The 18,138-nt window shown below is 46.5% G+C and overlaps 1 protein-coding gene across 1 annotated transcript in view; it reads right to left on the reverse strand.

Annotated features, from left to right (window-relative positions):
- Positions 1–14,078: 14,078 nt before the first annotated feature.
- Positions 14,079–18,138, reverse strand: part of LOC129703628 (ephrin type-B receptor 3-like) — a 109,353-nt gene continuing 105,293 nt past the window's right edge. Inside the window, 1 exon segment of the mRNA XM_055646237.1 lies at positions 14,079–16,761. Within this exon segment, the coding sequence (XP_055502212.1) occupies positions 16,653–16,761 (109 nt within the window). The 3' untranslated portion in view covers positions 14,079–16,652.

The raw sequence follows: 18,138 nt of genomic DNA on the forward strand, positions 1-18,138 counted from the left end.
ACAGACTCACAACTCTCTGTGAGAAAAAGTGTTTCCTCGTCTCCGTTCTAAATGCCCTACCCCTTATTCTTAAACGGTGGTCCCTGGTTCGGGACTCCCCCAACATCGGGAACATGTTTCCTGCCTCTAGCGTGTCCAAATCCTTAATAATAATCTATTCTGTTTCAATGAGATCACCTCTCATCCTTCTAAACTCCAGAGTATACAAGCCCAGCCGCTCCATTCTCTCAGCATATGACACTCCCGCCAAGGTTGCCCCTGGTGAGTTGGGTGCAAAAATGGGATAACATAGGACTAGTGTTGGTGGGCTAACTAGCCAGCTTCCATGCTACATCACTAACCTAAACTAAACCATCTGCCGTTCAAACACCCCCCTTGCCTGGGTCCACCTATGACCTGCCTCTCCTCTCTGCCACTTCCGCCCAGCCCAAACTCAGTCTAAAGAAGGGTCACACTGGAAATGTCATCTATCCATGTTCTCCACAGATGCTGCCTGACCCGCTGAGTTACTCCAGCACTCTGTGAAACGTCACCTACCCACGTTCTCCACAGATGCTGCCTGACCCGCTGAGTTACTCCAGCACTCTGTGAAACGTCACCTATCCACGTTCTCCACAGATGCTGCCTGACCCGCTGAGTTACTCCAGCACTCTGTGAAACGTCACCTATCCACGTTCTCCACAGATGCTGCCTGACCCGCTGAGTTACTCCAGCACTCTGTGAAACGTCACCTAACCACGTTCCCCACAGATGCTGCCTGTGGAGAACATGGAGTTACTCCAGCACGTTGTGTCCTTTCGTGTAAAGCAGCATCTGTAGTTCCTTTTTTCTCCATTCTAAGAAATTCTTGCTCTGTTTAGTTTAGAGATATAGCACGGAAACAGGCCCTTCGGCCCAGCGAGTCCACACCGACCAGCGATCGCCCCGTACACTAACACTATCCTTCACACATTAGGGATAGTGTTAGTGCACCAAGCCAATTAACCTACAAACCTGCACTTCTTTGGAGTGTGGGAGGAAACCGAAGATCTTGGAGAAATCCCACGCAGATCACGGGGAGAACGTACAAACTCCGTACAGACAGCACCCGTAGTCGGGATCGAACCCGGGTCTCTGGCGTTGTGAGGCAGCGACTCTACCGCTGCGCCACCGTGCCTCCCAATGGTGCAGGTACATCTGAAGATTTGAAACACACTTGACTCACGTCTTGTGATCACTGCTACTTCAAGTAGTTTGCACGTTCTCCCTGTGACCGCGTTGGTTTTCTCCGGCTGCTCCGGTTTCCTCCCACACTCCAAAGACCTGCAGCTTTGTAGGTTAATTGGCTTCTGTAAAACATTGTTAATTGTCCCTAGTGTGTGTAGGATAGTGTGGGCGGTGCGGACTCGGTGGGCCAAAGGGCCTGTTTTCACGCTGTATCTCTAAAGTCTCGAGCATTGGAGGTATTTGAAGAATGGAAGTCCATGTTAGGAGCAGTTTTGTTTTTAAAATGCACAGTAAATGTCTACAATAAACCCTTTCCAAGATTTAAAACATTTCATTCCGACTCAGCACTGAAATACCAATAACAAAGGCATTCCATTGCGAGCGCACTGCCAAGTGTAAAAACAAAGCTGATCATAACATCTACACTGGAATGTCCAAGCGCACACTGCTCAGGCTCTCTGTGTCTCATCAAAGAGCCTGTCAAGATTGCTTGGAGCATCTCCAGGATTTGGTGAGATAACAAATGTGCTGCAGAAGGTTTGCAGGGAAACTGTCGTTCGTGGTGGCTGGTGTTGGCAGAGGGGATGGATGGATGAAGGGTTTGCGGTGGCTGCGTGTGGTGGTGTTGGTGGAAGGGATGGATGAATGATGGTTTGGGGTGGTCGAGGGTGGTGGTGTTGGTGCTGGTGGAGGTGGGCGCCGCCAGGAGGTCCTACAGCAGTGGGGCGAGCGGGGTGGATGTAGCGCAGCCTGCGGCGGCTGCACGGGCCGGCGGTGGACGCAGATGAGGTTTGCCTCCTGGCAGCACTTCACACTCACCATCCTCATCTCGGGATCCTCCGTGCTTAGGGGAGAGGGTAGGGCTGAAGATGTCCTGGTTGCGTTGCTCCTGGGCCTGGCCAAGCTGGCCATCCACGAGTCACGGTGCCAGGCAGAAGAGGACTCTGCCCGAGCCGGCTGCCTGCCCTTTTTCCGGGGTTACGTCCGTGCCCGGGTGGGGTTAGAGAGGGACTACACACTGTCCACGGGTGCCCTGGGGAGATTTCCGGGACCGCTGGGCACTGCAGGGGGTGGAATGTGCCCTTAATAAGGATGGGGATATACTGGTTTAATAATATTTTTGGTATTACATAACATTTGTTTGACTTGTATTATGGTGGTGGGTTATGTTTTGATTTATTTCGTACTGTACATATTATTGTAAATAACTGAATAGATTATTTTTGGTTAATAAAAAACATGGCATCACGCATGTGCAGGCCCACATCACCCATCCATAAAAAACATAGAAACATAGACAATTGGTACAGGAGTAGGCCATTCGGCCCTTCGAGCCAGCACCGGGGTTAGGGGAGAGATAGATCAGCCATGATTGAATGGCAGAGTAGACCTGATGGGCCGAATGGCCTAAATCTGCTCCTATGACATATGACCTTACAATTGGAATAGTTCACATGGAGAATTCAGCAGCCAAATTTGGGAATAAAATTCTGAGAAAAACAGCAGGGGACTGGTTTTATAAAAGAAAACTTAGATGAAACATGAATTTGTCTTCCAAGAAAGCAAGTGCTCAGCCTCTCCAACAATAGCGTTGAATAATTAGCTTTGAGGAATACTTGTGGACAGCCAGCCCATGATTTATGAGCAGGGATCTACACAAGGCTTTTAGTTCTCTGCAAAGTAAATGTCCTTCTATGACTGTGGCAGGGTAAAAGTGACCATTTATAGCGTGCACACAAGGTGAGTACACACACAAGCATTCAGTCGACATTACAATTATTTGTCCAGGGTGATGTTAACTAAATACATCGACTCCATCTACACTTCACAGTGTCTCCGAAAAGCAGCCAACATAATCAAAGACTCCAAAAACAGACAGGTTTGACGCTTAATTGGTTTGGTATGAAATGTAAATTGTCCCCAGAACAGCATGCGTACGATAGTGTTAGTGTGCGGGGATCGCTGGTCGGCGCGGGCTCGGTGGGCCGAAGGGGCCTGCGTCCGCGCTGTATCTCTAAACTGAACCAAAACTTGTTGCACATAGACAATAGACAATAGGCAATAGATGCAGCAGTAGGCCATTCGGCCCTTTGAGCCATTCAGTGTGATCATGGCTGATCATCCCCAATCAGTACCCCGTTCCTGCCTTCTCCCCATATTCCCTGGACTCCACTATCTTTAAGAGCCCTATCTAGCTCTCTCTTGAAAGTATCCAGAGAACTGGCCTCCACTGCCCTCTGAGGCAGAGAATTCCACAGACTCATAACTCTCAGTGTGAAAAAGTGTTTCCTCGTTTTAAATGGCTTACCCCTTATTCTTAAAAAGTGGCCCCTGGTTCTGGACTCCCCCAACATCAGGTTTGTATCTTAATTGGTTTGGTATGAAATGTAAATTGTCCATAGTATAGCATGTGTAAGATAGTGTTAGTGTTGGACTCAGTGGGCCGAAGGGGCCTGGTGGAGGCTGGTTCTCTGGATACTTTCAAGAGAGAGCTAGATAGGGTTCTTAAAGATAGCGGAGTCAGGGGATATGGGGAGAAGGCAGGAACGGGGTACTGATTGGGGATGATCAGCCATGATCACATTGAATGGCGGAGCTGGCTCGAACGGCCGAATGGCCTACTCCTGCACCTGTTGTCTATTGTCTATTGTCTTTATAATAAATAGCCAAGCAGTTATCAGTGTTTTATCGTACAACTGGGATAGATGATGGTATTGCAAGAGTGTTGTCAAATGTAGCTAAGTGGAACTATCAAATTCTTACTTGAAGCTGCACAACAGGTTTGTATACACAATGCTCAATGGATAATATAACATGCAAAGACCAAAAAAAAATGTTCAATAAAAAAAACAGATGTAGTTCAAAGCACAAAACAAAGCCGAGAGTCCGTCATACCTTAGGAAGTTGGTAGTTTGGAGTTTGGTTGGAGTTCGTCATGTTCAATAGCTTAATCACCTATCCATGTTCTCCACAGATGCTGCCTGACCCGCTGAGTTACTCCAGCACTCTGTGAAACGTCACCTATCCACGTTCTCCACAGATGCTGCCTGAACCGCTGAGTTACTCCAGCACTCTGTGAAACGTCACCTATCCACGTTCTCCACAGATGCTGCCTGAACCGCTGAGTTACTCCAGCACTCTGAGTCATTCTGTGTATTGACCAGCATTACAGTTCTTTGTTTCTAGTTCTCATATTTGATTCCTTTCCACAGTTTGACCACAGGGGTTGGCCTCTATATATCTTTCTTCCAACTCAGTACATTTCTACTGCTGTTTGTAGCAAGTCCCACCAATATTATTGTTGTGAAACAGGCCACTGGCCATAATTGGCCTTTAAAAACCCTTTCTGGGAATATTTTCCATCGGCTCTTCCTCCAACCCCTCGGCAAGTCAGGCAATTTGGACCTTGTTTCAAAACCATAACAATCTACTAAGACCCTTGATAATCATATACATCTTTGTTTGAAGGCCACATGTATAGAGTTACCCGTTTCTGCGGCCAAGATTCAACCACTCCTCTCGGAGAGAAGGCTGAGACAGAAATATCTTTTCAAGGGATGCCAGGAAAGCATCAGTTTGAGTTTGTACTGTTTTCCCACAGCGTACATCTATAAAATAGATGATCTTTTTTAGGATTCATGTTCTAATAACAATACATACACAGTTCGTTGATGAATCTCATAATGACCGCAGTATAAATCACAGTTATAAAGTCGATGATCGATCCCGGTGTTGAATAACAATGCGTGCAAGGCTTTTTGCATCTTGCATTGAGTCATGAAGAGTTCAGGACAGAAGTAGACCCTTCAGCCCACCAAGTGTGCACCGCACCCATTTCTACACTAATTACACAAACAGAATGTATTCTCTCCACCCTCCCATTGAGTCTTCCTATCTTATTAAGGGTTTGGACATGCTAGAGGCAGGAAACATGTTCCCGATGTTGGGGGGAGTCCAGAACCAGGGGTCACACAGTTTAAGAATAAGGGGTAAGCCATTTAGAACGGAGACGAGGAAACACTTTTTCACACAGAGAGTTGTGATTCTGTGGAATTCTCTGCCTCAGAGGGCGGTGGAGGCCGGTTGTCTGGATATTTTCAAGAGAGAGCTAGATAGGGCTCTTTAAGATAGCGGAGTCAGGGGATATGGGGAGAAGGCAGGAACGCGCTACTGATTGGGGATGATCAGCCATGATCACATTGAATGGCGGTGCTGGCTCGAAGGGCCGAATGGCCTACTGCTGCACCTGTTGTCTATTGTCTATTGTCTGTTATCTTTTCCCACTTATCTGTGCACTAGTGGGCAAGTTACCTACTGGCCCAATTAACCTCCTGGCATTTTGAAGACCATTGAATCATTGATAGATACAGCATGGAAACAGGCCCTTCGGCCCATCAAGTCCACGTCGACCATCGATCACCCGCTCACACCAGTTCTATGTTATTCCACTTTCTCATCCACTCCCTACACACTAGGGGCCAATTTTCAGAGGACCAATTAACCTACAAACCTGCACGTCTTTGAAAAGTGGGAAGAAACTGGAGCACCCGGAGGAAACCCAGGCGGTCACAGGGAGAACATGCAAACTCTACGCAGACAGCACCCGAGGTCAGGATGAAACCGGGTCTCTGGCGCTGTGAGGCAGTGGCTCCACCCGCTGAGCCAGTGTGAGGTACGTCATTTAGTGCCTAAGTTGAAGGTGCTCTCCTCTCGTTGCAAGGCTAGTCCAAGACTCAAAGTTGTTCCAATGTATCGTGTAACATCAGGGATTCTGAGTCCTAAACCTCTTTTAGACCTTAGAGATACAGCGCGGAAACAGTCCCTTCGGCCCACTGAGTCTGCGCTGACTGAAGCCAATCAACCTACAAACCTGTGATAGCCCTGTCCCACGGTACGTGTTCATTCCAAGAGCTCTCCCGAGTTTTAAAAAAATCTAACTCGTGGTAAGCATGTAGAATGAACATAGCGGGTACGTCGGAGCTCGGGGACGTCTCTCAGCGGTTCGTAACGCTAACGGCAGGTACTCGGGAAGACTTGCTAACGGCAGGTAAGCACGGGAAGACTCGTGAAGATTTTTCAACATGTTGAAATATGTCCACGAGAGCCCCGAGTACCGATGAGTGGCCATTACCGTAAATCTCCCAGTTAGAATCAGGGCAAACTCGGGAGAGCTCTTGGAATGAACTCGTACCGTGGGACGGGGGTTTAAGTCTTCGGAGTGTGGGAGGAAACTGGAGCACCCGGAGAAAACACAGGCGGGTAATGGGGAGAACGAGCAAACTCCGCACGGACAGATGATCGGACCCGGGGAGGCAGCAACTCAACTGCTGTGCCACCTTGCCACCCCTGTCAGTAAAAACGCTGAATGTTGCTAACGAACCATTTAATGAACCGTTTTAAAATTCAACTCCGTAACAAGGATTCAATAAAGATCAATACCAAAGTGAAAAAGAAACTAGTTTCTATAAAAGTGCCCCTGAGCCATGAAACTGAAATATGTCCCGTAGTATTAAACCATAAAAATTTATGGAGCACATCTGTGTCTGAATTTCTATGAGCATAAGAATATTAACTGTCTTCACCTCACTCAAGGTCTTTACGGGGCCAGAACTTAAAATTCAACTCGGAACATTCCAGAGTATTAAATTCAGTTTCTTGTCAGCAAGAATGAAAAGCAACAAATGAAAGGCCTTTTTCTTAGTTGGGACACAGAGCAGGTCTTATCTAAACGCTTCAATATTGTGGTGCAACTTCAGGCAATTACAAGACAGTTCAGCCGAGCTGCAGGACAAATAGTGACCGATGTTCCATCTCACGGTCAAAATCCACCCTTCAGAAAATGAATCCAGCCCGTTTTTGGTTGGAGTTAGTGAGTAGTTCCAAACAAAATACGTCAAAGAAGTTAGCGCAGCACGGTGGCGCAGCGGTAGAGTTGCTGCCTCACAACGCCAGAGACACGAGTTCAATAGACAATAGACAATAGGTGCAGGAGGAGGCCATTCGGCCCTTCGAGCCAGCACCACCATTCAATGTGATCATTGCTGATCATCCACAATCAGTACCCCGTTCCTACCTTCTCCCCATAACCCCTGACTCCGCTATCTTTAAGAGCCCTATCTAGCTCACTCTTGAAAGCATCCAGAGAACCGCCTCCACCGCCCTCTGAGGCAGAGATTTCCATAGACTCACAACTCTCTGTGTTTCCTCATCTCCGTTCTGAATGGCTTACCCCTTATTCTTCAATCCCGACTACAGGTGCTGTCTGTACGGAGTTTGTACGTTCTCCTTGTGACCTGCGTGGGTTTTCTCCGAGATCTCCGGTTTCCTCCCACACTTCAAAGACGTACAGGTTTATACTTTAAACTTTGGAAAAATTGCAAACTGTCCCTGGAGTGTAGGATAGTGTTAATGTACGGGGTGTTTAGTTTAGATATACACACTTACAATTATACCAAGCCGATTCACCTACAAACCTGATGGCTGATCATCCACAATCAGTACCCCCGTTCCTGCCTTTTCCCCAAATCTCTTAACTCCGCTATCGCGAAGAGCCCTATCTAGCTCTCTCTTGAAAGTATCCAGCGAACCAGCCTCCACCGCCCTCTGAGGCAGAGAATTCCACACACTCACAACATTACACTATCCTACACACACTAAGGACACTTTTTTACATTTACCAAGCCAATTAACCTACAAACCTGTACGTCTTTGGAGTGTAGGAGTAAACTGGAGCTTACAGAGAAAAACCCACGTGGTCACGGGAGAACGTACAAACTCCGCATAGACAGCACCCTTGGTCAGGATGGAACCTGGGTCTCTGGTGCTGTGAGGCAGCAACTCTACCACTGCGCCACTGTGCCACCCCTATGCATGACCAAGTGACTCGGTGGGCCAAAGGTCGTGTTTCCACGCTGTATCTCTAAAGTCTACATATAACCTCTTCACACTGAACATAGTAGGTTTAAGGGCCTGTCCCACTTGGGCGTCATTTGTGCATCATTTACGCGTGTGACATAATTGTACGCGTCACGACACACGACACGTGCGTTGTGACGTGCCCGCATGGTGCACATCAGGCGCGCATGGTGGGCATTACGCGTGCATGGTGTGTAGTGACGTAGGCAGTGAGGCGCGATCGTGCGCAACTGCGTGACGCGCAAATGACCCCCAAGTGGGACAAGCCCTTTAGCTTTCTTACAATCATGTGTACCCAGGTACAGTGAAAAGCTTTGTTTAGCATGACGCCCAGTCAGATCAGATATACCATGACCTCTTGGTGTAAAGAGCAACTGAAAGCAAGAGATGGAAATGAAGAGACACAAAATGCTTGAATCTTGAACCAACCACTCTGCAACTGAAACGCTGTTACGTTCAGTCAACAGAAATGAATTTCAGAAACACATAGCTTTGGTTTACCTCCTGCCTTTGTCACTTAGAGGAACTCAGTGGAGGGAATGGACAGACAGTGTTTCCGATCGGGACCCTCTTTCAAACTGATTGGAGCAGGGAGGAGAGAGGTGGGGACAAAGCCTGGCAAGGGATAGACGATAGACAATAGGTGCAGGAGTAGGCCATTCAGCCCTTCGAGCCAGCACCGCCATTCAACGTGATCATGGCTGATCATCCATGATAGGTGGACACAGATGAGGGGTGGGGATGGGACAAAGCCTGGCAAGAGATGGGTGGACACAGGTGAGAGGGTTGTTTGGTAGATGGGTGGAGTAAGTGACAAACTTTCGAGATAATCTAATGACTATGTGTTGGCTTCTAAGATTCATTTCTGTTGATTGAACAAAACATTTCAGGAGCAGAGTGCATCTCTGTGAATTGTGAAAGAGACAAAGAACTATATTTCCCACCCTGAGCGTGTGCCAATGTGTTGAAAGCAGTAGATTCTGGTTAACTCACTACTTAGAGTAACGAGAACAAATTAAGGAAATAATTAAACTAATTACTAATATTAAGAACCTCATCTATCCGTTCTAGCACAATGCTTGGTATCAGCATAATACTGGACGCATGCATGCTTAACCCAAATTGCTTCCATTGAGTGGATAGAAAGGGTTTTTAGACAATGGCATGGAATTTCTTGCACCGGATAATTATAAGGGAACAGCAAGCTTTGAGGAAGAATGCGGTTTCATGATGTGGAGGGTATACAATTGAATAAATAAGTTTCTTGGCCAAGTATTCACATACAAGGAATTTGCCTTGATGCTCCGCCCGCAAGTGACAACATGACATACACTGACATGTTCAGTTAAAGGGCTGAGGCGACTTGTGTGTAGAATTCAGTGACAGAGATAGAACGTAGAAACCTTTCTCCCAGGATGGAACAGTCGAATACTGGGGGGCGTAGCTTTAAGGTGAGAGGGGCAAATTTAAAAGGAGATATGCAGTGCAAGTTCTGTTTTACACAGAGGGTGGTGGATGCCTGGAACACGCTGCCAGTGGTGGTGGTGGAGGCAGTTACGATTGCGGCGTTGAGATATGTGCATAGAATGGAGCAATTATTGATCACATACAGGCAGATGAGATTAGCTAAGATTAGACTAATCATGGCAGCACGGTGGCGCAGCGGGTAGAGTTGCTGCCTCACAGCGCCGGAGACCCGGGTTCCATCCCGACTACGGGTGCAGTCTGTACGGAGTTTGTACGTTCTCCCCGTGACCTGCGTGGGGTTTCTCCGAGATCTACAGGTTTCCTCCCACACTCCAAAGATGTACATTCTTATAGGTTAATTGGCTCGGTAAATTTGTAAATTGTCCCTAGTGTGTGTAGGGTAGTGTTAATGTGTGGCGTTTACTGGTCGATGTGGACTCGGTGGGCCGAAGGGCCTGCTTCTGCGCTGTATCTCTAAACTAGAGATACAGATACAATAGTGGCATTTTAAAGACTTTTGGATGGATGCATAGATAGGCAGGAATATGGATGATGTGCAGACAACTGAGGGTTGGTCTTGGCATCAGGTGCAGCATGGACATTGTGGGCCGAAGGGCCTGTTCCGGTGCTGTACTGTTGTATGTTCTATAATCAGTCAACTTCGCTGGAGGTTAGTTTCCCCAATGAAAGGCTGAAGCAAAGAGAGCTTCTCGTGGTACTGAGGCTCCCATTCCATAGGAGTGCGGTTGTTCTATATATACTCAATGGCTCAGTGTTGTAATGCATCCAGTTGACCAGTCATTGATCAGGCAATGGTTTAGACTTTAGACCTTAGGTGCAGGAGTAGGCCATTCGGCCCTTCGAGCCAGCACCGCCATTTAATATGATCATCCACAACCAGTACCCCGTTACTGCCTTCTCCCCATATCCCCTGACTCCGCTATCTTTAAGAGCCCGATCGAGCTCTCTCTTGAAAATATCCAGAGAACCGGCCTCCACCGCTCTCTGAGGCAGAGAATTCCACAGACTCACAACTCTTTGTATGAAAAAGTGTTTCCTCGTCTCCGTTCTAAATGGCTTACCCCTTATTCTTAAACTGTTTGGCCCCTGGTTCTGGACTCCCCCAACATCGGGAACATGTTTCCTGCCTCTTGCGTGTCCAATCCCTTAATAATCTTATATGTTTCAATAAGATGCCCTCTCATCCTTCTAAACTCCAGAGTATACAAGCCCAGACGCTCCATTCTTTCAGTATATGACAGACCCGCCATCCCAGGAATTAACATGGTGAATCTACGCTGCACTCCCTCAATAGCAAGAATGTCCTTCCTCAAATTTGGAGACCAAAACTGCACACATTGATGGGACTCGATGGGGCAAACGGCCTAATTCTGTTCATGGAACTTATGAACATACCTAGAAATAACACAGAATGCTGGAAGACCTTGGCGTGGTGGCCTCTTACAAATTGGAAGAGAAACAGTTCATATATTCCCGCTTGGCCAGCTTACAGCCAATGTGATGATCACCCTCACCGCTCCACCTGGTTTTCTCCTCCCTTCGTTCATTGCCCACGTTCTCCCCACAACTGGTTCTTTCTATCCAGCATCTCGTCGCCTTCTCGTTGCATCTATCAATAGACATTAGGTGCAGGAGTAGGCCATTCGGCCCTTCAAGCCAGCCTCTGTCCTAACCAACTCCCCACCTGGTTCTTCCTCCCTGTCATCCCCTCCCCATCTGGTTCCAACCACAAACCCTTTAGCCAGAGGGTGGTGAATCTGTGGGATTCATTGCCACAGAAGGCTGTGGAAGCCAAGTCAGTGGATATTTTTAAGGCAGAGATGGATCGATTCTTGATTAGTATGGGTGTCAGGGATTATGGGGAGAAGGCAGGAAAATGGGGTTAGGAGGGAGAGGTAGATTGGCCATGATTGAACGGCGGAGTAGACTTGATGGGCTGAATGGCCTAATTTTACTCCTTTCACTTGACCTTTTGACCTACAGGCCTCTTGACTCGCTCTCTGGTTCCATCAGCCCATCCTCTAACCCACCAACCAGCGGGTAGTGCCACTGTCTCCTGCCCTTGGGTGCGGTGTGTGTGTGTGTGTGTGTGTGTGTGTGTGTGTGTGTGTGTGTGTGTGTGTGTGTGTGTGTGTGTGTGTGTGTGTGTGTGTGTGTGTGCGTATGTGTGTGTGTGTGTGTGTGTGTGTGTGTGTGTGTGTGCGTGTGCGTGTGCGTGTGCGTGTGCGTGTGCGTGTGCGTGTGCGTGTGTGTGTGTGTGTGTGTGTGTGTGTGTGTGTGGTTTGTACGTTCTGCTCGTGTCCACGTGGGTTTCCTCCGGGTGCTCCGGTTTCCTCCAACAAACCAACAGATGCTGTTGTCCCTCTGTAAATTGCCCCTAGTGTGAAAGGTGTAGATGAGAAAGTGGGATAACTTGGAACGAGTGAGAACGGGTGATGGTTGGTGTAGACTCGCTGGAAGTTTCCATGCTGTGCTTCTGAAACTTAAACTAAAAAAAACTAAAAATGCTGGCGTAACTCAGCGGGACAGGCAGCGGGCGGGTAAGGTCATCAGCTGAGAAGGTTATTGGCAGCATCCTTCCCCCCATTGATGAACTATACACTGCAAGGGCCTGGAAGCGAGCGGGCAAGATCATCTCTGACCCCTCTCACCCTGGCCACAAACTCTTTGAATCACTTCCCTCTGGAAGGCGACTCCGGACTGTCAAAGCTGCCACAGCCAGACATAAAAACTGCTTTTTTTCCACGAGTAATAGCTCTGCTCAATAACCAAAAGTATGTAGCCTCCTTTTGCTCTGGTATTTTATTTAATTCACATGTTTAATCAATAATGCTTTATTATTAATGTTTAATGTTTTATGTATCATTCCTAACTGTCACTGTATGTCATGTTGTCACTTACGGGCGGAGCACCAAGGCAAATTCCTTGTATGTGAATACTTGGCCAATAAACTTATCAGTCCTTCATTCATTCAACTAACTGTCCCAACGGCCACATCCATCACACCCTTGATCTTGCATCTTTTTCCTTCTCGGCTCCGACTTAACCTGTCTACTTCTTCCAACCTTGTTTTCTGTTCTGCAACACCTTGGTGTTCGATAAAGCCTTGTCAAATCAGAGATTTGTGGACTCTACTAATTGCGCATCACACTTTGAGGACACGTCCAGCCACGCCGAAGATTTGTTTAGGAAGGAACTGCAGATGCTGGTTTAAACCGAATATAAAAGACACAAAATGCTGGAGTAACTCAGCGGGACAGGCAGTGTCTCTGGAGAGAAGGAACGGGTGACGTTTCAGGCTCGAGACCCTTCTTCAGACTGGTACTGCAGGAGGGTCTCCACCCGAAACGTCATCCATTCCTTCTCTCCAGCGACGCTGCCTGTCCCACTGAGTTACTCCAGCATTTTGTGTCTACCTGAAGATTTGTTATTAATCTTCAGTCATTGATACATATTTTCTGCTACCACTCCTTATCATAAGATTCGGACATTTTGAAAGATGCAGAAATACCCTTATTCAGCACATTTGTCAATCGGCTGTCAGTATTAAAACACCAATGGTGGGTGTCTAGTTTTCCACTATCCAGTAGACGAATATGAAATTTAAATTTTGTGGGGAAACTTTCATTAAGAAAGAAGTTTGCTTGTCATTTTACAGTAATACAACTTTAGGTCAGAATGGCATGTTTTTATATGTGTATTTAAAATACATATTGTCACACGATTCTCGGTTGAAGCGGTTACAACTAAATATTCACTCTCACAAAATATAATATTAGAAACATAGAAAATAGGTGCAGGAGTAGGCCATTCGGCCCCTCGAACCAGCACCGCCATTCAATATGATCATGGCTGATCATCCTAAATCAGCACCCCGTTCCTGCTTTTTCCCCATATCCCTTGATTCCGTTAGCCCGAAGAGCTAAATGTAACTCTCTCTTGAAAACATCCAGTGAATTGGCCTCCTCTGCCTTCTGTGGCAGAGAATTCCACAGATTCACAACTCTCTTTCACACAGAGAGTTGTGAGCCTGTGGAATTCTCTGCCTCAGAGGGCGGTGGTGGCCGGTTCTCTGGATAGTTTCAAGAGAGAGCTAGATAGGGCTCTTAAACATAGCAGAGTCAGGGGATATGGGGAGAAGGCAGGAACGGGGTACTGATTGTGGATGATCAGCCATGATCACGTAAAATGGTGAGGCTGGCCCGAAGGGCCGAATGGCCTACTCCTGCACCTATTGTCTATTGTCTCTGGGTGAAAAAGTTTGTCCTCATCTAAGTCCTAAACATCCTACCCCTTATTCTTAAACTGTGTGACCCCTGGTTCTGGACCCCCCCCCCCAACATCGGGGAACGTTTCTCCTGCATCTAGCCCGACCAATCCTTTATGAAATGCTATTTGCTCGCCTGCCGTAAGTTCTGGCAACGACACAGAGTTTGATGCAGAAAAGAAAAGAAACAAGAACAAAGAAATACCATAAACTTCTTAAATAATTTAATTGCAAAAGTGTTTTTAAAAAATATTTCTACAAATGCAGGAATGCATCATTTTTTCACCATTAAATACATCTCAATATTTTAAAAAGTCTGCAAAATACTATACAGGTATGTTTCCAAATTGACCGGAAAAGAGCCATAGACCTTTCTACAAAAGATGAGCCACAGCAAGGCCATTACTGAAGTTCTAAGGGGAAAGATTACTTGTGGGAAGCAATGGTGGGTGGTGGTTATTAAATCTTGCACCAGATTCACAGCAACGATAACTGAATGTTTCACCTTGTTCACAGATGTCCCACCCACATCATGAATGACTATGAAGAGCCTATCACATATTATTTTTACAACATAGTGTTATTATACAGTACAAGTCGGGACGATAGGGTGACGCAAGGAACTGCAGATGCTGGTTCACAAAGTAAACACATAAGCGCTGGAGTAACTCGACGGGTCAGGCAGCATCTTTGGGGTATAGAGATACAGTGGAAACAGGCCCTTCGGCACACCGAGTCCGCACCGATCAACGAGCCCCGCACACTAGCTCTATCCTACACACACTAGGGACAATTTACAGAAACCAATTAACCTACAAACCCGCACGACTTTGGAGTGTGGGAGGAAACCGGAGCACCCGGAGTAAAACCCACGCGGTCACGGGGAGAACGTACAAACTCAGTCCAGACTGCACCCATGGTCAGTATTGAACCCGGGTCTCTGCCGCTGTGAGGCAGCAACTCTACCGCTGCACCACCATGCCATCCACGCAGCATCTCTGGCGGACACGGATAGATGACGTTCCATGTCGGGACACTTCTTCAAAAGATGTTTGCTGGTCATTTTCCATTTACTCCCCGACCCGAAACGTCACCTATGCACGTCCTCCAGTGATGCTGCCTGGCCCGCTGAGTTACTCCAGCACTTGGTGTGTTTCTTCTTGGGATGAAGGATCTACTTTTGTGATTTAGGATCGGAGAACATTCAAACGTGACTGTTGCAGCCCGCACATTTCTGCTTTATCTAATGTACAATGCAGGCAAGTCCCAGCAAGAGGCGCAAAATATAGTCTGTATTTACTGTTTGAAGCCCACACATTAACAAAGGAAAATATCTGATCACATGTACAAATGTACAACCCCTTGCACGTATTTTCGTGGCCACAGACGTTTTGCAGCTGAACGAAGGATGAGTTACTGCAATATTAACTCAATTAAAAATGCTTATTGCCTTTCCATATTTTTGTTTTGTTTTACATTTCACCGTTACTGCCTCGGCACTCTCGCCGTTTACAAAGGTTTTCAATCTAGTCCTTAGAAAAAATAAAGTTCCTTGTCTTTTGGCAATGACAACAAAATGTAACAGCACTTGATGCAACAGATGGCCACGAAGGTTTCTTTTTTCAGTCATGTGCAGTCACTTCCTTTCCATGGCAGCTCTCACGCTTCCAAGTCCCCAATCCTTTTGGTGGCTTAGTGTGTCTACATTGCCACCCTTCAAAAAAAAAAAACGCTGCTCCACTCTTTCCCGCTCACAGCTTGGCGGCTTCACAGATTTGGATGGAAGCGAAGTTAATCCCAACCGTGGAGCACGGAAGAAAACTTCCATCCCGGACATTTGGCAACATTTCCAAATCGATCAAGCTCTTTGACTCGCTTTGACTGTCTTCTCACCCATACTGCTGTTGTGTTTTTGTTTCGCCCAGGTGTTCTTGACTGAACCTTGCCAGGGCTGTTTCTTGGCACGGTTTTTGTCCTTTCGCTTGCCTCTCTGCCCAGCACATCCAGTAAGCTGTTTACTCAAAGAGCAACCATAAATTATAGGAGCACCTGGGAAAACCAAGTGAAATCTTATATGCATAATAACTAGGCCGGCGCACTTTCGTTTCCACTGTAAGGTGTCATTATCTTGATGCCGGTATCCATTGTCCAAGCGCCACACAAGTTGTGAAGGGTAGGTCACGTTAGACCTAAAGGTGCAAGCACACCTTGAAGGCATTCATCGCCAGCAATTTCAATCTGGCTTTATTGCAAAGTGAGGATTATGGGTAAGCTCGGGAAGTGGCTATAGGGTCGCCACGCGGGTATACACAGCATCGTCCCATCTCTTTATTATTATTATTACCTTTGCAAGTGGTACTTGGAAGGAAAGCAAAACGCAAGCTGAACAGCAAATCGTTGATTCAATATCCCATGTGGTGTGTGCACACGTCGACTTAAATATTCCATCTTCAATATGAAGACTTTACAGGCGATACTTGCAACGCTAATCGCCCTTTATCAAAGTCACAGGTTTGGTGCAAAGGAGGAAGATTCCATGAAACAATCCGACAGCCCCCAAAAAATAAAACATGATAACTATTTTCAGACTGTGTTCCTCCATGGAAACCTTGCAGACGTTTTTTCGGTTCATGCTACAATTATCCTTATTCCGAGAGTCGACTTGAAACAATAGTTTGAGGTGCTCCGTACGTCAGGAACAATCGGGGAACCAGGCACTGCACACTATTATTCTATTTGACTTCAAACTTAATCAGTTCCACGAGTTCTTCTGCCGTCAGACTTGCACTGGAAGGGTCTGGTTCATCTGTAGCCTCATGTCCTGAATGCTGCCCAGAATCTTCTTCTGGTGGCCAGCCAAGGTCACGCCTATCCTCAGCAGGTCCCTGCAAAGAGAGAAAGGACACGGGTTTTACATTTCACAACTTTGCGAGCCCACCGGAGTGGAATTAGGCCATTCGGCCCCTCGAGTCCACTCCGCTGTTCAATCAGGGCAGATCCCTGACACCCCAATCCCATTCTCCTCCCTTCTCCCCGTAACACTTGACACCTGTTCTAATAGCCCTGTCCCACAGTACAAGTTCATTCCAAGAGCTCTCCCGAGTTAAAGAAAAATCAAACTCGTATATATAATAAATCAAATAGTACTTTATCTCTGAGGGGACTGTTCTCCACTAAATGATATTAATGTGAGAACTCTTTGCATTAAATGTAACAAAAAAGGTTTTGAACTAAAAAAAATATTAAACTTTAGAATACCTGCAGGATACATAGATGGCCAAAGGGAATGTACAATACAAAAATATTGGTTAAGCACGGAGAATGAACGTAGCGGGTACGTGGGAGCTCAGGGACGCCTCTTAGCGCTAACGGCAGGTACTCGGGAAGACTCGCTAACGGCAGGTAAGCTCGGGAAGACCCGGTGAAGATTTTTCAACATGATGTAAAATGTCCACGAGAGCCCCGAATACGGACGAGTGGCCATTACCGTAAATCTCCGAGTTCGAGCCAGGGCAAACTCGGGAGAACTCTTGGAATAAACTCGTACCGTGAGACAGGGGTTTAACACATTGACTTTGGCAAGACACTTTGGATCCGCTCCAAGATGAAAAAAAAGATAACAATCTTTTTAAGATTAATATTAAAAAGAAAATAAAGTCTAAATAATCCATAGCTGATGTCCTCTAAAACGCCCCTTTTGTATCCCCAAAGCCATCTGTAAAATACGCTTTACAAAATCGATGAGGAATGTAAAAGCAACATTTCACGCAAGCCTCTCGTGCATGAAATTGCTGACTATGGTTTACTAAACCACATTTGTTTTTGTGCCACGCAGCTCCATTATTCAAAATTACTCTCTTTGAACATAAAAGAAAAGACGTTAAGTGTTATTGCTTTAATGAAAAGAGTATGTCCAGAACTGCACTCTGAAGCTAAACGCACATTGGATCCAACTCGTTTAACATGTTTCAAGTGCACTGCAAGCTACGGTTATTTCAGCAAAGCTAATCACTGCAATTGTTCCCAATATCAATGGCCTATTAATTCATCAAAACTGATGACTGCCCCAGAATCAATTTTCCGCTGACTGGTTAGCGCGCGACAAAAGCTCTTCACTAACTTCCGTACACGTGACAATAAACTAAACTGAACTAAAAACACAAGTCTAAGAAAAAAAAGAACTGCAGATGCTGGAAAAATCGAAGGTAGACAAAAATGCTGGAGAAACTCGGCGGGCGAGGCAGCATCTATGGAGCGATGGA

Source organism: Leucoraja erinacea, chromosome 14 (genome assembly GCF_028641065.1).
Source record: "Leucoraja erinacea ecotype New England chromosome 14, Leri_hhj_1, whole genome shotgun sequence".
In the NCBI taxonomy this organism is placed as follows: Eukaryota; Metazoa; Chordata; class Chondrichthyes; order Rajiformes; family Rajidae; genus Leucoraja; species Leucoraja erinaceus.